At 30.5% G+C, this 23,223-nt stretch overlaps 2 protein-coding genes across 3 annotated transcripts; one reads left to right on the top strand and one right to left on the bottom strand.

Moving 5' to 3' along the window:
* Positions 1-14,157: 14,157 nt before the first annotated feature.
* LOC123203156 (scarecrow-like protein 1) lies at positions 14,158-17,541 on the top strand. 2 transcript variants are annotated; one of them, XM_044619350.1, is made up of 4 exons: positions 14,158-14,308; positions 14,751-14,811; positions 15,588-15,864; positions 15,999-17,541. In XM_044619350.1, exons 3-4 carry the CDS (start codon positions 15,642-15,644, stop codon positions 17,372-17,374), a joined length of 1,599 nt encoding a protein of 532 aa, XP_044475285.1. In that variant the 5' UTR covers positions 14,158-14,308; positions 14,751-14,811; positions 15,588-15,641; the 3' UTR covers positions 17,375-17,541. The 2 variants fall into 2 exon arrangements, with proteins under 2 accessions (XP_044475285.1, XP_044475286.1); XM_044619351.1 differs by lacking the exon at positions 14,751-14,811 and having other exon boundaries at positions 14,163-14,308.
* A 109-nt stretch (positions 17,542-17,650) lies between these two features.
* On the bottom strand, positions 17,651-22,732 carry LOC123203155 (small RNA degrading nuclease 5). Its single transcript, XM_044619349.1, has 14 exons — positions 22,538-22,732; positions 22,386-22,442; positions 22,225-22,290; positions 21,983-22,116; positions 21,779-21,888; positions 20,973-21,101; positions 20,812-20,882; positions 20,148-20,207; positions 19,911-19,966; positions 19,537-19,597; positions 19,121-19,388; positions 18,560-18,741; positions 18,168-18,463; positions 17,651-17,926 (listed from the first exon to the last, which is right to left on the bottom strand). Exons 1-14 carry the CDS (start codon positions 22,637-22,639, stop codon positions 17,803-17,805), a joined length of 1,716 nt encoding a protein of 571 aa, XP_044475284.1. The 5' UTR covers positions 22,640-22,732; the 3' UTR covers positions 17,651-17,802.
* Positions 22,733-23,223: the final 491 nt, after the last annotated feature.

Genomic DNA, 23,223 nt, shown 5'->3' with positions numbered 1-23,223 from the left:
TTTTTTTTTTTTGTGTCAGTATATGTTGCTAGTAAATAAAAATGAAAGAGAATTAAACAGAGGTCAATATAGAAAATAATATTTCATTAATCAAACTTTGCTCTATTTAGTGCATTTGCTTCTTATGGGATAAAGACTGCATAGCCGATGCATAATAGAATAGAAAATATAAGCCATATTTTCCATACGTTAGTCTCAAAAAGAGTCGGTAAATTCAAAGTTATCACATCCTAAAGTAGAAAGAAAATAATGTTATAATTTTTGAAGCATTAAAGCACCCACATGCACCATCATCACAATTGACATATGGAGAAGCTAATAAAGCTATATAGTTAGAGTCATTTGTGCAGAGATATTTAACTTTAATTAGCTATATATTAAGGTAAGCCATGCATTATTCTTCTTCTAACACCATATAAATTTACCATTTCCAACGAAAAGGCATGATTTAAACTCCAAGCAATACAGCATAATGGCAAAAAAGGGAAAAGGATCTTAGTTTATTAGCTTTGAGCCAAAGTTTTTTTTCCAGTTAAAGAGAAACGTCTGATGCTGAAAAGCTTCTCTAATTTGATGACCCCCAAGAAACAAATGGGAACTTATGTGTGCATGCTTTTAAAAGTAATGACAGTAATATGAATAAATGCAGAGCCAAAAATAATATCCATCAACTATATGGTAGTTGCAGAACAAAGACATTTATAAATGAGAAATGACAGTTCAGCTGGATGATGCTTCAACCCAGCTATTCACAATTAGTGCAAATAATTATAGATAATTAAGTTTAATTAATTTAATTAATTACTGGGTATAGTTATAATGAGATGGAAAGCAGACCTTTTAACTGGTATATCAATTCAATCTTAAGGGTTAATTATATTCAATTTCATATGCCGTGCAAGGGCAGCATCAAGAAAACTATAGTTAAACCGTCTCCCTTTTTCCAGACTTGCATGCAGATGGCAAGTCAAAATACAAAATGTTGAAATAAACATTTTTGTTGAATATATTTATTTATATAATTAATGGTAAATTGATTATATAAATTTTACTTTTCTTAACTGATTAAGATTTTATACCCCACGAAATTAAACACCTGAAATAATAATAATAATAATAATAAAATTGGGTGGGTCTAATATAAATTTGGGTGTCTGGTTGTAATTGGTGGATGTTTCAATTTATTTGGTCATCCTAATTATTGTATTTTCTTTTCATTCGTTTCTGATTTCCTAACGTTAATTTAAATATTCCTGTTATTTGACCATCGTGACATCTTTTGATTGATTTACCAAAAATTGTTGATTGGTGAACTGAAATTTAACCATATATTATAAATAAGATAAAAATATCTATATTTTCTTAATTTCACTTAAAAAAAAAGAAAGACTTCATCAAGAAAAAAAATGCTCTTATTTCCATGGTTAATACTATTAACAAAAAAAAAAGTTATAACGGTAACTAAAAACAAGGTATTTTTTATTATTAAAATTTTTTAATAATGAAATATAAATTTTTAATAATATTTTTTTATTTATTAAAATCATAATTTTATTTAGTTTTAACAAAAATACAAATAATTAATTATTAAAATTATGAAAATAAAACTTATAACAATAGAATATTTATTTGTTCTTTATTTTTCTCTTGCTCATTTAAGTTTGTTTTTAGTCTTTTTATACATATCTATTGCTAATATATTTATTTGTTATATATCCATGAGTAATTTGAAATTCATATATTTGCTTAATTAATATCAACTAATCAATTTTTTTTTATATAGGTTCATGCAGTGGTTAACTAAAATTTTAAGAAAAAAACAATTTTTTTTTGAGTGATCAGGGAACTTAATCTAGTTTGTCAGACTAGTAAACCCAAGATATAGTGATTAGATCCACAACCAGTACACCGAATCCATCAAGGGTTCGTCTTACATGGTAGTGATTTAACCTCAAACTAATTGATTCAAATTTCTTTCACAAGAGTATCTCTCTTAATATTATAGAAAACCTGGAGTCAAGATCATGAAATTAATCCCATTCAAATTCAAAAAGTAAAGATAGAGTGTCTAAATTAATGGATGTAATTAAGGGGGATAACTTTAAATAAAAAATTTCTGAAGAAGAAATGGCCAAGTTGAGGTGATACCTCAAATTGGAAAATGACCTCAACAGAACTAGCTACCAAGTTAAATCTCTTTGGTAGTTGAAATGTGTCTATACAATATTAATAATTTTCTTCAAGAGGTAAAAAACAAAATGTTCTTTAGAGGAAAGGAATATGTCATCCTCCTGTTACACCATAATAATATTAATGCCCAAGGTTTCCAAAAGTTCTTGTGGGAAGTTTTAGTGTCAGAAGCTTAGTGAATGTAATTACAATTAATTTTTCCCAATGACTATATATTTCCCACCCAAGGATTATCGAATCTACGCTACTCTTACATTTTTTTAAGTATGAAAATTCATTTACTCACCTATCATCCAGTTCTATTAATAAAAGTAACTTTATAAACGAGGATATATCATTATATAATTAAGTGTTATTTTATCTCTAATTCAAAATTATTTAATTACATAATAAGAGATAATAAAAGATTGAATGAAGAGTAATGTTTCTATTGTTTCGTTTTGTAAAAATAGAATATGTGTGGTGGTGGACATGTGGAAGAGTTGAAGAGTAGGGAATTGGAGCATGAATCACATCCACCGTCTAGCCATTGCCATCGCCATCGCCTATTGCTGCCACCCAAATAGTTGTCACCCAAAATCCACTATTGCATGCGGCTACCTGTCATTGCCATTTGCCCAACCATTGGCACCCACAACCTCCCACCAGCAATCAACCACTACTTTACAATCGCCCGGCCAAACATTCCATTGTCGTCATTGAAATTTCTCCCCGATCAAGTTTAGTCACACATGTTTGCATTGCGTTATAGTAGATTGTGTTTATTGCAGCTTTTTATGGACTGTTTAGTAGTCTATCGTGAAATTCTTGAATTATTTGGATTGAATAAGGAGTTTTGGGTTATACTGACTTTGTTTCGTCCTCCTCACAACTCTACTTCTATATCCATTGGCTTCCTTTAAGTGTTTTCAAGTAGCCATTAAATAAGAAAACGAAAAAATATATATAATATAGTTGAGATAAAAATATAATTTGTTTAACTAATAGGGTGGGGTGTAACTAATGTTAACCTTATTAAATATTATACAAAGTAATAAAATATTCTTTGAATATTAAAACTAACATCTAACTTTGATTGATGGGTTAGAAATTGAACTACATATTAATAAGAAATCTGAAGGTTTCTGAATTATAAATAAAAAAGTTTAGAGACAAGAAAACATATAAGACATTAATCTTTTATGAAATTCCCTTCTTTTATAGATATAAATTAAGTGTAATAAATCGTTTCAGAGTATATAGCTGGCTACCAAACAGCAATATTGGGAGTCAATTTTCGTTGAATGGAGCTTAGGTTATTGGCAGGAGAAGTATTGTTATTGTTAGAATTGAATGTCAAAAATATGATGTGTTGAAATGCACATACCAACTTCCATTGCTACCATGAATGTATCTTTCACGCAGAATAGACCGTTAAAAAGAAGAAGATCAAGATGATATAATTATATATGTATATATGTATACATGAAGCATATATTATTAGAAAATTTCTTGATATGGGATAATATTAATTATGATTTTAATTTAATAAAATCAAATAATTAAATGTTTTAATAACAGTTTACAAATGAACTTAAATTATCAATAAAAATATGGGTAGATAATATTAGTATGAATCTTAAAGTTTATTAAACATTTGATAAGATCTATTAACTTAATATATATTGATTAAGTTATCACTCCAAAATTAAACAATATAATTTTACCGATTAAAAATTGTTATTCAATAAGAGTTTGACAGTAGAAAATCAATCACTCTTATACAAGTAATCTCAATAGCCTTACGGAATTATATTTTTACAAATCATATTACAAGACATTTCAGCTCTCTTTCTCTCTCTCTACATATATATATATATATATATATATATATATATATATATATATATAGAAGGGTTTGAAATGGCTTTCAAACAGTAAATGCCGAGCGTTTCAGTTGCTTGCACAGGTAAACATCCATTAATTTCTTCAGATGACATTTTTAATATGAAAACTATGATATACCTTTTTCTTTCTTCTTCCCCGAGCTAACCCATGTAAGCAACATCCATTTCTCTCTTATCTTGTCAACCACTTTTGTCAACCACTGCTAATTTTAACATCAAAAACATCTTCAAAATTTTTTCGACAAGTCACTTTGACTGTCTTTCCAACCTTCTTGAAACCCTAGTTTTTACTTTTGAAAATTTACCCTTTTTGTTATTTTCTATTAATGCACTTTGCTACATGGTAGTTGATAATGATTCTCCCTTCATATGCTCTGCCATATTCATCAAACATGTTTTTCATTTAAACCCATCGTTATTTTCATCTAATAATTAGGGAATGGTTGTATGAAAGTAATGAAATATTTCTTTAATAATTTATCTTTTATTATCAATATTATATTATTTGTATAAAAAATATTTCAGTAATATTTTACCATCAATACTGATACAACAGATAATATAAGTGATAATCTAATTACTAGTTTTACCTTAAGTATTAAAAAATTATCAAAATAATTTTAATTTTATTACCATTTATCCTTACTTTTTAATTTTATATAACTAAAAGACTATGACTCTTAATAAATATAGTAAGTAATATGAATGATATTTTAAAATATTTTTATCCAAAAACATTTAAATAAAGTAACATCTTAGTATTCTTTTATTTTCTCTAACCAAATATAATAATTATTTATATCTACCAATTTTTATAAACGTAGAAGTATTTTATGTTCAATAATCTTCCACGTAATCTAATTTTATAATAAAATTTTATTTTTTTGTAATAATATATTACATAAACAAAACACACTAAGTTATTAAGTTATGAGCAAATAGTATTTATGGCAATGGGGAGGGGATATCAATCCCCGTCCCCGCCCCGTCCCTGTTGCTGGGATAAAAAATAATCCTCGTCCCCTCCCCACGAAGGAAAATCCCCTTTCCATCCCCTCCCCGTCCCCGCGGAGAAAAATCCCCTCCCCATCCCCGCCCCGTTCCCGCAGGGAAAAATCCCCTCCTCATACCCATAAATATAAATTTTAATTCTTTTATGTATTTCAATAAATAAAATAAATCATATTCTCCCGAAATATCACTTGCTACAAGAGCTACAAAATATTCTTTATTATTTTAGTTCAAATATAAAGTTTTCATAAAATCTAACAATATGCAATAACCAATCTCTTCATTAGTAGCTCTTCATATATATGATTTAGAGTAATTTTATAATAACATTAAATTTAACACTTTTCATTCACTTCAATTGATTTTATCAAGTTTATAATTTATTTTTTTTGTGTAAAACCTGGTGGATTGACTAACTAAGTTTTGAAGTTGAAATAAATTTAATTTGGTGCATTTGTATTTTATGATAATGAGGTTCTGAGATTTTTTTAATATATTAGATTAATAATTTAGAAATTAGTAAAAGCCAATAATTGATAATTCAAAAATTAGTAAAATTAAAGTTATAGTTTTAATAAATCATAATGTAAAAATTTCTAAAACTTAATAATTTAGAAATTATTATATTAATATATTAGGTTTAGGGGGTGGGGTGGGGTGGGGTGGGGCGGGGCAGGGACACATGTATCCCCGTCCTCGATTAAGGAGATTTTTTTCGTCCCCATCCCTGCCCCTTTCCCCGTTTTTATCCAAGAATCCCCTCCCTGTTAGGGTCAGGGAGGGTCGGGGCCCTCAAGTCGAGTCCAAATTACCATCCCTAACAAATACTATATGTACATAAAATAAGTATAGAGATAATGTGTCATTATGTGATTGAATATTATTTTATTATTAATTCAAAATCAATCAATCATATAATAATACATAATCTATATATTTATTTTGTATACTCAAAATATATACATATAGTTATGAGTAGTCTTATATATTTCGAAAGAGTCGATGACGTATTGTCCAACACAGAGGTGAAGTGAAGTATCCCACAAGGATATTCATGTTGTTAATTATATAAAGTTGGACGTTTTGTAGTTATTGATGTCATGTTTAATTTTTGTTAAAACTAACCCTAATATAAAATGATTATTCTATTGTAATTTTCAATAGGTCCAAAGTACAATTAGTTGGGTTTGCCATAATATATTTTACCTCTTATTTCATCAAACAAAAAATTATTACATTCAAAGATAATGACAGTTTAGCTACCCATGTGGTTTCCTCTTAATTCGATCATCTTGATTAATCAATTTAATCTTTGATTAATTATTCTAATCAACATTTAACATGACACAAAAGTGTTGAATGCATTATTCTCGGTTCAACTAAGACATAAATTTAGGTTTTGAAGTGTCTATAACGTTTCTTATTAATTTCTGTCACAACACATCCCTTTTCATTAGTCAAATTGATTTACCTCATTAACCACTAATTGGGTAATTAATCTTAATCTTAATCTTAATCTTAATATTTCTAAAACCACGTTATTAATACCTCTTAAGCGAAAATGCAAGGCAGATAGCTGTTTTGTGTAGTATATGAAGTCCAAATGTCCAATTAACATTCCCACTCTTTAAGTTTCGAAATATCAAATTTCACCAGTTATCCAATTCTGTTAGTGAATCTGTTACGTTTATCAGAAATGATGATTTTACCATTTTAATGAAAATTATAGAACTATCATTAATATTTAATATAAATGTCAACTTATCAATATATCTCTATCAATTTAAAATTGATCACTAAGACTATTAAAAATATCAAAACTATAACCAACTTTAAAAAATTACAATGGGTATGGCTGTCTTTTTAAAACTATGGCGTGGCATATTGCAAATTTAAAAAATTTAAAACACCGTTGAAATTCTTTTGAATTTCCAAACCTCCTAAAAATTTTCTTTAACATCTGAAATATTTTTAAAAAGTGTCGTTTGCCCCCTAATGTTTTGACAAAAAAAAAACATAGAGATAAAGGGGGGAAAAGGAGAAAATAGAGAAAAATATATAAAATAGAATAATTATATATAAACTAATCTTCTTGTCCTTTTATTTAATAAAATTCATTAACGAAAGTCGATGGCAGATGAAAAGCTTTCTGAAACATCAAAAAGGTGAAATTTTATCATTTTAGTATACCTTGGGTGGGTAATAGTCTTTTGGTGTATTTAAAAATTAAAGTTGGTGAGAATTTTTCCTATTGAGAAATGGTATGTTGACTGAATTTTATTATTAATTTATTACTACTATGCTAATTTTGGATTAATTGGGCAGTTGAGACAGTTATCACACCTATTTCTATTTTGACATTCCACCTACCAATTCCAAATGTTATTCAAAAATTAAAAACATATTTTGATTACATAAAATAAATATATAAATTATATATTATTATATAATTAAGTATTATTTTTAATTTACAATCAGTCCAAACTTAAAAGATAATAAATAAATAAATAAATAAATGAGAAATCTATGTCTGCCGTAAATTATTGAATATGTCTCAGAAACAAAGGGACTTGCAACCCAGAAAGCCCAATTTCCCTTTTCAAGGCCCATTATTTGGAGTCGGACTTCTTTCTAAGTCATTGAAATCAAAACTTTGTGATAGAAAGTTTTTTTTTTTTTTAACGGAAATCTTATTCGATTTAGATTATTTTTCTAAGATAAATTAATCGTATCAAATTAATAAAATTTCGTATCTAAATTATTGATTCTATAATGATTATACTGGATAATTCAATGGTCTAATCTTGATATAATAAAAATAATATCTAATTCAAACCCTTTCTTTCAAATATTTTACATTCTTCTTTGTTGTTCGAATCATCTCTTGCCAATAGATGTGGATGTTAAACATTGTTTCAAATCCATTTAAAAACACAAGACTTTGTGATTAGAATTATACATCCTATTGAATAAAATGACTTAGAATCATTTTTGTTCATATTGAAAATTTAAAATATTTTCAAATATCATACTATAAGAGAACCCTGATGAGGGATGATGTGATTTGGATAAGATAAGGCAGAGAATGATTATGACTTTAATAATAAATAATTCATACAAGTTTTATGTGTGGATCTTGCAGTCAAATTCAAACACTAATTCTTATCTCATTTTATAATCAAATGATTCATTTCCCATTACCAATTTTGCTTCTCTCTTTGCCTCTTTACTCTTTTTGAAAATTTATTAATTGCAATTTGTAAAAAGGAAACCTTATTTTATTAGATTATATTTAAGTAATTAGAAAAAAGTCAATCTAACAATTTGAATTTATTATTCATTATCATTTGTCATTTTCATTCTTTTTAATCATTAGATTAAATTAAGTAAGGTAGCACCACTGATTCTCAATCCGGTTTGACTCTTTCACCCTTCCTTTACTCTCTAAAATTTGAAATGACTTTTCGCATTTCATCTAATTTATTGAAAAAATAAAAATTTATATTTTTTATAGTTTTTTTTTTTTATTTTGTTATATAAGCATTGCAATTATCTTGTAATCTATCATATGACACAATTCCCTTGCAATGGTTGTAACTTATGCAATCCTCCCTACAACAACCGCCTCTCATTGATTCATTTGTTTTGACTTCTCATATTTTATCTATTTAATCTTATGAAAACATTGATTGGGTTGATAACGGTGGCGGTAATGGTGTGTAGGTGGTGTCAATGGTGGTGTAAGGATTATGCTAATGGTGGTGATGGCAAAAGGCAACGACAATGTGATATGGGTGTTGATGGTTGTCATATTATGGTATGGGTAGGGGTGGCTATGGCAATATGGTGTAGTATGTTGTGGGTGGGGGTGGTTGTGGCAATTCGATATGGGCTGATATATTGATTCATTCCTCCCTAGGGGCCAAAGGAAAGGGGTCAAAGAGGATCAATTGATCCTTCTTGAATTAAAAAAAAAAGTCCATAAATATGTATATATTTACAATTATACCATTAGTTATATAAACAATTTTTATTTATAATATTGACATTATATTACATTTTTATTCTACATAATATAGAATGCATTTCACTCTTTTAAACAAGCATCATTTGTGCTTTTGCTTCTCTTTTGTCTGATGCTCATTTCTTTTTCCACGAGATTATCAACTCTCTTCCACTTTCATTTTATATTGTTATACATATATTCATTTATGTATCAATTACATCCCCTCTTGTTATTTTTAACTCTTTGATTGAATTAAATTAGAGTTTAAATTATAATGGGTTAATGAAGTTTTATTTGAATTTGGTTTTCGGATTATTTCTGAAGCTTATTTGATGGTTTAGGTTATTTTAAGAGTGATTATTTCAATGAAGACTTGTCTATTGTGGGTTATTTCTTGGTTGTTTGTAAGATGTTTAAAGAAAGTCTTGTTTGAAGTTGTGTTTATGATTCTTATTCTCATTCTGAAATACTGAATCATTGTCTAAAACATTTGTTGTATTCTCCTTTTAGCGTATTTATATGTTTGTTTTTGTTTTATATGATTGTTATTGGATTTGATATTTCTTAGATGTTTCATATTTTATCAACCGAGCAAACATTCTAATCATTAAATTTATTTATTACTGGATATATAGCTTCAATTATGTTTTTCTTTTATTGAAAATTTGGAAGAATAATTTATTGAGATTGAATTTTAGAGATGTTATTTATAAAATATCCCATTGCATTTGCGAAAAAAAACTTGTTTGAAGTTATGGTAATTGGTGTTTATGATTTTGCTTGTGTGAATTTCAATTAAATTTGAGTTTTATTTCATTGTTTCATTAGGAAAAATCAATTCCTTGTTATATTTATAATTTGTTTGTATTGCTTTTTATTTATTGAGTAATAATATGTTGTTGTTTTAAAATAGTATGAAAAGATTTTTCAAAAGAAAGTCAACAATATTTTATCGTTTGAACAAAAGGATAATAATGATGATTTAAGTAAAAATATGAATATCGATTTACAAAAATCTTCTTATGAATCCAAGGTTATGATTATGAATTTCATATTATAATTCTAATATTCAAGAGCAAATAAGAATAATATATTTGAAAATGGGTCTTTGTCAACTTAAAAAGCGATAAGTTTCCTTTTAGAGATTTTGATGGACTTTCAAGGCGATTTGTTGTTTCTTGGTTTAATGAATTTGATCAATAGTTAGAATATAATATAGTAAAAGATGCAATTTTTTGTCTTTATTGTTATCTTTTTAAGTTAGACATTGGTGATAAAGAAGGTGATGATCACTTTGTTGATCTAGGGTTTTCAAATTGGAAAAAGAAAGAAAAATTGAATGTTTATTTTGGAAGTGTTAATAGTTTTCATAACCAAGCTCAAAAAATATGTAAATCATTATTGAATTAAGAACAACATATTCAGATTTTTTTGACATACTCTCTTCTAAAGCAAGAACTGAGTATCAATCTCATTTAAATGCTATAATTAATTGTGTTCGTTTTCTTCTAAGACAATGACTAGCATTTCATGGTCATAATGAATCCAATAATTCAAACAACCAAACGAATTTTTCTCGAGCTTCTACAATTTCTTACTGATCATAATGAAGATGTATATGATATTGCTTTCAATAATATTCTTAATAATTTCAAATTAACATCACCTATAATTTAGAAAGATATTGTAAGTACTACTTCAAATAAAATTGTAAGTGTTATTATTAAAGATTTAGGAATTTGTTATTTTTTATAATGATTAATGAATTTCACGATATCTCTACAAAGAAATAAATGACTATTGTTTTGCGTTATGTTAATAAGAATGGATTTGTTATGGAGCATTTTTCTAAATGTTGAACACGTTATCAGTACTACAGTTCTCTCACTCAAGACAACACTTGATAATTTTTTTTTAAGGCATGAGTTGAGTTTTTCTATAGTGCAAGGACAAATTTATGATGAAGCTAGTAATATACAAAGAGAATTCAATGGTTTGAAAACATTAATTTTGAAAGAACATAGATATGCTTATTATATTCATTGTTTTGCACATTAACTTCAGTTGGCTCGTGTGAGTTGTTACTTTAGCAAAGAATCAAGATAATGTTAATGATCTCTTTAATATTATGGCAGTTATAGTTAATATTGTTGGTGTTTCATCAAAATGTTATGATATTCTTAATAATAAACAAGTTTATAAATGATATTGAAGCTTTTTCCACTAGTGAACTTTCAAGTGGAAAATGTCTTAATCAAGAGATAAATTTGAAATGTGTCAATAATACTTGTTAGGGCTCGCATTATGGTTCTTTAATAAGTATAATGTTTTCGTTTTCATCTATTATTGATGTTCTTGAAATTGTGACAAAAGATGGGACAAAGACTGAGCAAATATTTTAAACAAAAAACATATTAATATTGATGTAATCTTTAATTTTGTAAAGAATCATTTGTGATATAGAATGAGTGATCAATGGTTAAATGATAATTTAGTTGTGTGTATATAAAAAGATATATTTGATAATATTAATAATAAAGTCATTATATAATACTTTCAAAAGATGAAATCACGTCAAAGACAATTGTAAATGTATTAGTTAATGAATTTTTTATTAATACAAATATTTGTGTTTATTTCAATTTAAAATATATTTATATTATTGTAACATCAATCCTCTAAGTTTTATTTCTAGATCCACCACTGAACCTCATCATCTCGTGTTATTGCTATTGATGTCAATGAAGAGAGAGAGAGCGGAAGAGTACATTTTGCTAGGGGTGAGAAAAAAACCGAACCAAAATTAGAACTATGGGTACTCAATTTCTATTCCCATCCATAATGAGCTTACCTTGGGTAGGTTTCGGTTCCTAATTTATGAAATCAATCAGTTTTAGTCTTAGTTCCGATTCCTCCTCATAAAGAATCAAACCCGGAACCAACAAATAAACATAATGCAAAAAAAGTGCAATTGCATGGATTTACCACAGTAATAGGCTCGTGGGTCATTGATGGTTCAACTACAATTCCACTCGAATTTGCCAAAAAAATACCAACTTTGTTGTATAGATTTAATGCATGTCTTCATGTCAATATTGGTATTTGTAGTTCTTGCACTAGTTGACCAGAATGTTGTAGACTACTTCTACCTAACAGCTGCAGATAAGACTCAAGATATGCCTACAACGTTAGGATTGGTGTCATTTGTAATAGGTAGTTTGTTCTTTTTTCAACCTAGCATGTTGCCTGGAACTGAAAACATGTTTATCATTTTTTGAATTATTTTACATTATTTGATAAAGTACAAGTTTTGAGAAAGAACCAAATCCTATTCAAAATTTACAAAGTCAATTTTCGGTAGGAATCGACATTATAGGTTCCAGTTCTGGTTTCTATTTCTAAGAATTTCAATATTAGTTTTAGTTTCTCAAATTTTCGTAAAATACCTAAGCCCACTTACCCAAACATTTTCCGATATAATGATGGGGAAAAAGGTCACCGTTGTTATCACCACCACATCGGATTTTCAAATCTAGCATTTTTTTTTTAACAAGAAAGGAACAGGCAAAGGGAGAGGAAGGGTAGGGTGATGGCAGGCTTAATGGGGAGGGAAAATGGGACGGTGGTGGAAGAAAAAGGTCTAGCTAAAATATTCAACGAGTGGCTAATTATCCTCCACTCACTTGTTGAGCATATTAAAAAGAATTTTAATAGAATTTTTTTATTTAGTTAATTACCTTAATATCCTTAGGTTCGCTAAAAATATACCTAAAAATTTGAACAAAACATTGAAAAATACTTAACCTTAAAAAATGAAAAAAGTTCCCAAGTGAAAAAGGTTGGGAAAAAAATTATACTGTCATAATATTAATAATTATTTTTGACAAAAAAACTATTTTCATTCAAAGTCTGTAAAGTGATAAATTCTTATATTTTAAATTTTAAAAATTTATATTCTCACCCATCATCTACCTCGTTAAAGAGTTGTTAAGAAGAAAGGGCAAAAAATTATTTTACATAAAATTTTTCACCTTATTTATTATTTAAAATGACATATATTTAAAAAATGAAATGAAGTTAAATGTATATATATATATATATATATATATATATATATATATATATATATGGATGACTTTTGACTTTCTCACAACTAAATTTGGTCCCGCCTCCATTCTCTTACGTGGATCTGCGTCACTGATCACAATCACGACTCTTACACAGCTTCCAATCACCACCCTTCATTTATTCTCTTAAACCCCTTGTTTTTGTACACGCATGAGGTTTTAAATTCAGAAATATAAAACATCAATTACACCCTAAGCATCTGTGCAAAGTCAATTATTACACAAAAATTTACATATAATACTGTTGGATAATCCACCAATTCTGTAATCGAATCAATATTACATAAACACATACCCGGATTTTCTTGTTGCATATTGAAAGCTATCCGAAGTGTGACCAATTAATTTTTATAGCACAGTTTATCTTGCACTTTATTAACGTAGATCTGTGAAATTTTATCGTATTTTATATTTTGAGAGGAGTAAGTTTTTGACGTTGTTTTTTCGTATATACATTAACTTAAAAAAATAACGAGATTATATATATATGTCCAATTACTTTTTAATTATCTCTAACTATTGACTGTCAATTATTTATAATGTAGGTCAAATCGACTTATTATAGGTGGACTTAAACCTAACAAATATATTCTTATTTTATCTTACAATAAAAAGACATTTGATATATAATGTTTGTCACGCAATTGAAATGCTAGATGTATAATTTTGGCATTTGATAGTAAACAACTTTTTTATTGTGCTGTATGGTTTGCCCTTAAAAATGGTTACTTTTCACAGATTACAAAAATGTAAATGTTTCGTTTTGAAACTTATGGATCTCAGTGTTACTTTACTAAAATTCAGGGCTGTAAAGAAAAAAAGTCCTCGTTTTACTCTCATTAGGTCTTATGGTCAACAAAATCCGTGGTCATGATGCAGTTTTCGTAGTGACACTACACCATAAAAAGTACACCTGGATCACACCCTATCATGTAATGACATTTCAGCGTCAAACAAGCTCTGGTCAGACAAGTTGGTATGAACACAAACAAACATGTAAAACCAACTTCAACTCAAACATGATTTGTTGAAGAAGCTAAGCTGAGGAAATTTCACATTAAAATGAAATTGCTTGCTAAGTTTCTCAGGTTTGTCAGATTCCACAAGTTTAGGTTTTGTAGTTGTTAATGGTCTTTTCTTTTGTTATCAAGTATCTGGAATATTGATCCGGTCAGATTCTTCCAATTGGGTAGCTCAAGTAATCTGAACTAACTAATACTTTAATATCATAAAAATGGTTGTTTTCTTATCTGGGTCATGTTGCTTTATCTACTTGCTTATTATTTGGTTGGCTTAAGTAATTGGTCTTGTGTGATATTAAGGGAGGCTGCTTTCTTCCTTTGTTTTTTGTTTTGGCTATTTGGTTTGTTGTTTTTCAACCATACCTAAATCTAAATGGGTTTTTTTAATGGAATGATACCAAAAAGTAATCTTTGTGGCTTTGTGATGAGATTGTCTTTAATAACTTTAATACAAAGGTCAAAGACTTCTTAGGTTCATCTTCATATTGGGGTTCTACTGTTATTGCAGGGTTTCACCAATTAAAGATCTTTGCTGTTTCTTTTTGAGGTCTTTTATTCTTCTGCAGCAGGTTTGAACGTTGGCTTCTTCAATTCTTATCTTTGTTAAATGATTTTTTTCTGGTCGTTGTTTTTCTCCTTTCATGATGAGCTTTAATTGTGTTGAAACCGTATCATGTGATCCTTGGGTTGGCATTGGGATGGATCTCCTTGCTAGTGAATGTTTTCCTTCTGTTGTAAGCTTAGAAAGGTTTAAATTTTGTTTGAATTTTTCTGTACCATGGTGTTTTCTGAGAAGATCTGTTGTTATCATTCATGGGGTTTCTAATGGATGCTTCCAAATGCTTTATCTCATCAATTAATTCATGATTAATCAATACTTAAATTTTTCATACTATTTTCAAGCTGTTAATGTTCATCACTGGTTTTCTTTTTGAAGCTTAATTCTTGAATTTAAATCTCTATAGTTAGATGCTTATAGTTCTTGCATTTTCCTGTTTTTTGACAAGTGACAAAAGTTGAAATTTTTCTTAAGTTCACAACTTCATTGATGGCTTTTAGATGAAAACTCTCTCCCTGCCTCATACCACCCACCCCACCAGACAGACACACGCAATTACATAGCCGTCATTTTTTTTATATTATTCCAGCCATTCAGGTCGGCAGAACTTTTTTCATCTTCGACCGCTCTGGCTGCATGTTGGCATTTAGCTAATCCTTGATGTATTTTTAATGCTTCACAAACCCAAAAAAAAAAAAAGCTCTTACAAGTGGTTGATGCTATCCACAGTTGAAATAGATTATGTGATTATGTATAGTCAATCTTATGTGTTAGCTTGTGTGGCAGGACTTAAATTTTATGGTGTAACATTGAAAGCTGAACAAGTTGAAGGACAAAACCATGTCTTTAATTAGTTCTGCTGAGCCATCTGCCACATCATATAGAAAGTTATACTTGCTGAAGGGAAGCAGTGGCAACAATGCCTTGTCTGCACCAGAATTCAGTCCTGATAATCATAAGATGATGCACACAACAGATTCTTATTGTGGTGAGAGTTATGAGAAGTACATCCTTGACTCCCCAACAGAAGAACTAACTCATCCATCAAGTTCGGCTGTGTCAGGTAATTCCTCAAACCCACAAGGTGCCTCTTCTTACCAGCTAATAGTTGGCCCAAGTTTTTTCAATGCCATTCGAAAACCTTTGAGCACGTCCTGTATGTCTGTGAGATGTGACATCAATCCAATTTTGAATTAGATTGCTTGGACAGCCAAAGCCCAGTTCCAGTAGAACATGATGAGGACACATTGAGATTAAAGCTTGAAGAACTGGAGAGAGCACTACTTGACGATAATGAAATGTTTGCTGCTGATCAAAGCATGGAAATTGATGGTGAATGGTCTGACCCCATCCAGAATGTGCCCTTCCACAACTCACCAAAGGAGTCTTCATCCACAGATTCTAACCTTAGCAGCATCAGCACCAGCAAAGAAGTATCACAAATGTCTCCTCGGACACCCAAACAGCTGCTTATAGATTGTGCTGCTACACTTTCGGAAGGAAACATTGAGGAAGCAACAGCCATGATAAATGAGCTCCGGCAGATGGTCTCAATTCAAGGAGATCCTCCTCAGAGAATCGCAGCCTACATGGTGGAAGGTCTTGCAGCTCGCATGGCTGCTTCTGGCAAGTTTCTCTATAAAGCTCTAAAATGCAAAGAGCCCCCTTCTTCTGACAGGCTTGCAGCCATGCAAATCCTCTTTGAGGTGTGCCCTTGTTTTAAATTTGGATTTATGGCTGCAAATGGTGCGATAATTGAGGCCTTTAAAGATGAAAAGAGAGTTCATATAATAGATTTTGACATTAATCAAGGTAGCCAATACATAACATTGATACAATCTATTGCTTCTTGGCCTGGTAAGCGACCCCTTTTGAGATTAACTGGGGTTGATGACCCAGAATCAGTTCAACGTTCTATTGGGGGCCTTCAAATTATTGGACTAAGACTCGAGAAGCTAGCAGAAGCATTGGGAGTACCATTCAAGTTTCATGCAGTGCCCTCAAAGACTTCACTAGTCACTCCATCAGGGCTTGGCTGTATGCCTGGTGAAGCACTTGTAGTAAACTTTGCTTTTCAGCTTCACCACATGCCTGATGAGAGCGTTTCAACGGTAAATCAGCGTGACCAGCTTCTCCAGATGGTCAAGAGCTTGAACCCGAAACTTGTAACTGTTGTTGAACAAGATGTAAATACAAACACTGCCCCCTTTTTCCCAAGGTTTTTGGAAGCCTACAACTACTACTCTGCTGTGTTCGAGTCTCTTGATGCAACTCTCCCAAGGGAGAGTCAGGATAGGATGAATGTTGAACGACAATGCCTGGCACGCGATATAGTAAACATTGTAGCCTGCGAGGGAGAGGAGCGAATAGAGCGGTATGAGGTTGCTGGGAAATGGAGAGCAAGGATGACAATGGCTGGCTTTACTTCATGCCCAATGAGTCCAAATGTGATGGAAATGATTCAGAATCTAATAAAGCAATACTGCAACAGGTACAAGGTGAAGGAGGAAATGGATCTGCTTCATTTCGGGTGGGAAGACAAAAGCTTGATTGTTGCTTCTGCTTGGAGGTAACAAACACATGCTGGTTTAATAGTATTGTTGCTGCATTTGGCAAAACGATATGCTGTTTGGTAGTTGTACCTATAAATTTTGTGTGATAAACAACTTTTTTAATGTTATCTAGTGTAAAATCTTAAGGATGATTAGAGTTTGCTAATTATCTAACTTCATGTTATTCATGTTAATCCTCTTATTCACCTAATCACCTTTTCTGGGTTTCAATCATTAATGCTTTAAAAGCTGGACTACAGATATTTGTCTCTCCAGAGAGAAGAAAATGAACATAACTTAATGGAACTGCAGAAAATTTCATTGATTAACAATACTTAATCAAATTGTTACATTTAATTACAAAGATTACTGAAAATTAAATAAGAACTGTTATACATCAAAACTGTAATCGCTTGAAATTGTATCCGCACTATGTTTTACAACTGTATTCAATGCTTCACGCCGACAAAACACAATGCAACTTCAGCTTGAGCCTGAAGCTCTTCCAAGACCTTCACAATCTTCTCACGGCACATCAATGTTTCAGTCTGCTCTCTGAGCATTTTCCTTACTCTTCATCCATGCACAAAAGGAATACACAGAAAAAAATGAAGCTGCTTCAATTGCATTGAAAGGCTTAATAAATAGACGGATTTCTAGTTCAACTTGTGACTACTTAGTTGGCCACCATATCAAGGTAACATAAAATTTCATCATACGCATATTTATCAGCTAAGCTATCATCTTGTGAAATATATACACAAGGATAGAGGCAGGCAAGGAGATATAGCATAGTTCATGAAGAGAAATGTACCTATGGACGATAGCTGTGTCTCCATGTCCAGAGCAAATTATAATCATGGTATTGGTGGGTAATGCGGCACAGAGACTACGAACCCTAGTATCCATACGGGTCAGAATTTCCTTTAGTTCAGATGAAACACTGTTTTTATGGCCTTTCCTGTTGGTACACTTTTTATCACATGTAACCAATGACATCATCTCTGCAAGTTTTCCATTCAGCTTTGCTTCATCCTCTACTTGTTTCCTGAAATACGAATATAGCTCTGAGAACTGAGTCCAGACAAAGTGTACCCGATCATTCTTCACCTAAAAATTATAAATTCAGACAATTAAACTATTATGTAAATGACAGTTATTGAACAGGGGGAAGGTAAAAATATACTTCAAATAATGTAATTTTACCTCCTTTCTAGCCTTTGAAAGAGCTTCATCATCAGAAGACACTGCCATTGCATGGGATAACTCAGAGGCGTATCTCTTGACTACTGAAACATCATCAATGAGAGAGGAGGTCTTTCCACACTCACTCAAAACCGTAAGAAGTTTTCTCCGAATAAATGATGGAGGAGAACCAAAATCAGGTCCTAAAAAGGGGCCAAATGCATACATGACAATTAAAATTATATATAAATCAAGAACCAGTATAGAGAAACACAAAAGTCAAATGACACATTTCTTAGCCATATATTTCAAAAAAAGTTTCAAATTCTATCTGTGCCTTTTAAATCTAATTCTGTCTCTCACTGTTAAAGGGCAATAAAATTGCCAGCCAAGATTGCCACCAAAAGTACTAACTATAACAGGAAGCTATCATTTGTCTAAAATAATTGACAAGCATGTCTGTGTTACACCCATGATAACATCTAATATTAATTGTTTTTTATAAGTTCGTATGATTTTAAGATATCTGGGCCAACATACCACAACTGATGTGTTTTAATATAAACTCAAGAAGTCACTTGCCATTTCTAATTTTCAGAAGTGCCAGCTCCATAGTAGCTCTTGCATCTTCAATACTGTCATGTCCAGTTCCTGACTGTTGTATCTCCCTAGAAAGAAATCTCTTGGCAAGAACTCTAAGAGCAGTTTTAAAAGATCCACCCCTTGGGTGTTTGTATAGAAGTGCAGTATCAACCACCAAACCATGGGAAATCTTCAAAGCTAACAAGTCATTCTCCAAGGAATGCCCAACTAGAATGGTCTCTTTGTAAACCAGCTTTAGAAATTCTTCCTGAATATAGGAAGCAACTGTAAATAAATGACATAGGAATATTACCACATGAAATGGTCGATGATCCATGAAGCACTGAAGCAGCTAAAGTACTCAAACATGGATAACCAATGAGCATAAAAGTGCAAGAAACATGTTAGTAATGAACCTGAATATCTTTAAGGCTTGTAGTTACTCCACTCAACATCTCGCATGTAATTCCACTAAACCTGCGAAACCCATGATGATGATTGTTAACTATTTCATTAATAGAAAATAGCACAGTAACTTATCTGACAGGAAAAGAGAAAGAGGAGAGAACATTGACATAACTTATATATAAGGATAACAATGTTATAAAGTATTGATATTAGACAAAACCTAACACTTCAGCCCAACCATAATCATTAACATATTACCTTGAGCTGCAATTTTGGATTTAAATATAACATTGAAAACTAAGAAATTTTCATAAATTCATTTTCAAGATCCAATGAGAAATTTCCCAGCACTGGTCTAACAATACATGTAACCAATATTTACCTGGTGTTGTAATCTACAATGGTGTTTGAAGGTTTAACCAATTTGTCTAACACAACCTGCGAAAAACCATGCTGGATCAGTTGCAAAAACATATACATAGAGCTAAAGTTAAATAATCATACAGGTTCCAATATACACTTTACATTGCAAAAAGAGAAGTTAATATTAAAAAAAAAAAATAACCACCTAAGTGATATTATATTCAGCAAAATAAGTTAAAAAGAAAGAAGTACATACCTGGCCTTTCATATCCACTAGGGTTAGTCTTGTGAGCTCAAAACCCTCATTTGTGACACACTGAAAAACCCCAAAAATAATAAGGGTTAACAGCAATAAATAGATGACCTAAATGACATGAGCATACAACTGAAGTATAAGCTAAGCAAGAAAGCTTGTCATTGGACCAAACATCAATAATCAGAAAAAAGAAACAATTAGAAACTAAAGAAATATTTCAATTAAAAAAATTGAAACCCTGGGCTTGATGTAGATTCCTCCTCATTATTCATATAGAGTAATATCAATGACAACTTAATAGCCACTCTAAAGGTAGAAAAGAAAGCAAATTCTAAAGCTAACTTCCAAATGATAACCAAACTGATTATAGAAGACACTAAGAACACCTTGATGAGCATAATGCATTATCCCGAGGAGACCAAATTGCATTTTACTGAAGTGTTCATCTATCAGAAGTTAAAACTCACTACATCGAGTAAAGATTCTTCTACTTTGAAAAGATACATCTTGATGCGTAGTTTCTGTTTTCTTTTTTTGGGAAGAGGGGAAGTGAGGAGTTCAGGTCAATTATTCAAATTTCACATATATATGCATTTCAACATTTTTTTAATATCTAATAAAACATTAAACATAATTTATAAGTTAATAACATTGATGGACTTACCATCTCACAGTCAAGCGCCAACATTTCATAGGGAGAAGATCCCAAAGGAGCAGGAATAGTAGATAGAAAGCCTGCACAAAATTAAACATAAAAAACGAATTTAAACAAAATCTAACATGAAATCTTTAAGCAACATATCAACACAGAATAGTTCTTCTCACCTGGTTGATTGAGACAATATCCATTCTCTTCCAATTCTTTTGCTGTAAGTGTATAATATGTAATAGGGAATGGTAGATCTTTCAAGAGTTCCACAGAAGATGGATTATCCATAAGTGTAGTATCATTTTCTACATAATGAAGACGCTGTTAGATAACTATGGTAAAGAGTATTATTGTAGGCCATTTTTAAAAATCCATAATATTGCTTCCCCAAATGGTGAAACAAACATATTTAACACCAAGGAAAACTTCATATAAAAAACTCCACAAGCCCATGCAGGCTTGTAATGGAAATTACAAAAGGTTTAAAAAGGGAATAAAACCCTATACTAAAGGTTGAAAATTATGAGAAGAAAAAATTCAAGATTGTTAATTCGCAGTCCAAAACAACATCTATAACAAAAATATTATAAATGTACAAACCACTTAGAGAAGTAAATACTTATCAAGATTTCTAAATAAAATGCAGAAAAATTCATGAAAAAGAACACTATATAGACCATAATCACTGTGTGTGTGTTCTATGTCATGGATTTCAATTCAAATAGAAAAGGCTACCAGATCCTTTATCAACAGGAGGATTCTAGCCATTTAAAGGATACAAACTACAACACTCTTATTGAGTAAGCAACAACATGTAGATCCTCCTTTTGCATAATGAAAAATATTATAATGACTAAAAGATGTTCAGACTAATCTAAACACAGAGGAAAATCTTTTGGGTGCTTTTGGATATAATATCAGACTAGTTAATATTTAAAGCATTCTTCAGAGTGAATTAAGTTCTTAAAACAGACAATAAAACCTTGTTCAGATGTCTGGGTAGATTTCTTCATTGAATCAAGCTCATTTCTCTTTCTTTTCAACTTGCAAGTTAGCAGTGAGTCTATTGTCTGCATGCTATCTGCCACACAACTAGACAGAAAACCAAAAATAATAATAATAATAATAATAATAAGAATAAGAATATTGCCCCACAGTGGATAAAGCAAAGAAACCAATAACTAACCTTAGGGCTAAAAGTGCCCTGGGATTGCCACAGAATTCTTTAAAACCCGAAAGTAGTTTGGATTGTGATAAGTACAAAGAGGCATCCAGGCCAGGCAGATAAAGCAAAACCACTTTTGGAATCAATGGCTTGTTCTGCAAAACAAATAAACAATCAATGGCTTGTTCTGCAAAATAAATAAACAGCGTACTAAAAGAGAAATAATAAGAGATTATTTTTTATTCTCTATTAATCAGGTTCACCTTAATGAATACCCAGGAAGGCATGAATCCTTCAGCAAGAACCCAAGTTACAAGGCCTTGAACGTCCTGATAATAATAAATAAATAAACAACCAACCAACCATATAAAATAAAATGCATTAGCCGCAAATTATTAAATTTAGGAAAAACAAAAGCACTTACTTGCAAGTTTAGAGTAGAATTAGCTTCTGGCATCTTGAAAATAACTTCTGCTTTCGCCTGCCAATGATAGCATGTGGTCGTATCAATTCGCTTTCGTTTGTGTAAGTTTTAATTAAAATGATGATAAGAATTAAGAGAACAAGAGAGAGTACTTGAGGTCCATATATATTGAAGAAACCGGCACGACCGTTGTTTAAACCATCTTGCTCTTTAGCTTCACCTTCAGCTTCACTCTTATGCTTTGGAGACGGCATTTTTTTCTCTCTTTTTTTGTCAAGAATTTTGTTTCTGGTTGGGACAGAGTAGAGAGAGAAACAAAGGAGCCTCAGAAGGAGTTGGAAAATTAAAATTGAGAAAACCCTTTTTGTGTATGAGGAGGCTGTCATATGATATTGGGCTTGGAATGGGCCGGTCCAACTCTTGGGCTCGGCCATTATACAAATACAAACAACCATGAAAATACTTATTTAACCACACAAGTCTAAGAAAATAACCTTTGAAGTGAAAAGACTAATATACCCCATGGTTCTGGTTTTATGGTTTACCTAGGTCATTTATAATATTTATTTTTTATAATAAAATATTATCTAAAATAGACACATGTATATAACATACATAAAGTGGTTAAATTATTTATGAAATTAAAAACTTACTTTATTATAATCCTATTAAAATTAGACTATTTGGTGAAGTTCATATGATTTAAAAAATAATTCAATTTGTATATCCCAACTTTAGAATTAACATAATTTTATAAACAAAACATGAAGAACAAACATTAAGATATATTATAATCAAAGTAATGATTAAAAATTGAAATCTAGTTAAATGACGGTGG

The sequence above is a fragment of the Mangifera indica genome, chromosome 19, assembly GCF_011075055.1.
Source record: "Mangifera indica cultivar Alphonso chromosome 19, CATAS_Mindica_2.1, whole genome shotgun sequence".
Taxonomy (NCBI): domain Eukaryota; kingdom Viridiplantae; phylum Streptophyta; class Magnoliopsida; order Sapindales; family Anacardiaceae; genus Mangifera; species Mangifera indica.
The sequence above is the reverse complement of the archived record's forward strand: the minus strand, read 5'-3'. Positions and strand labels throughout refer to the sequence as shown.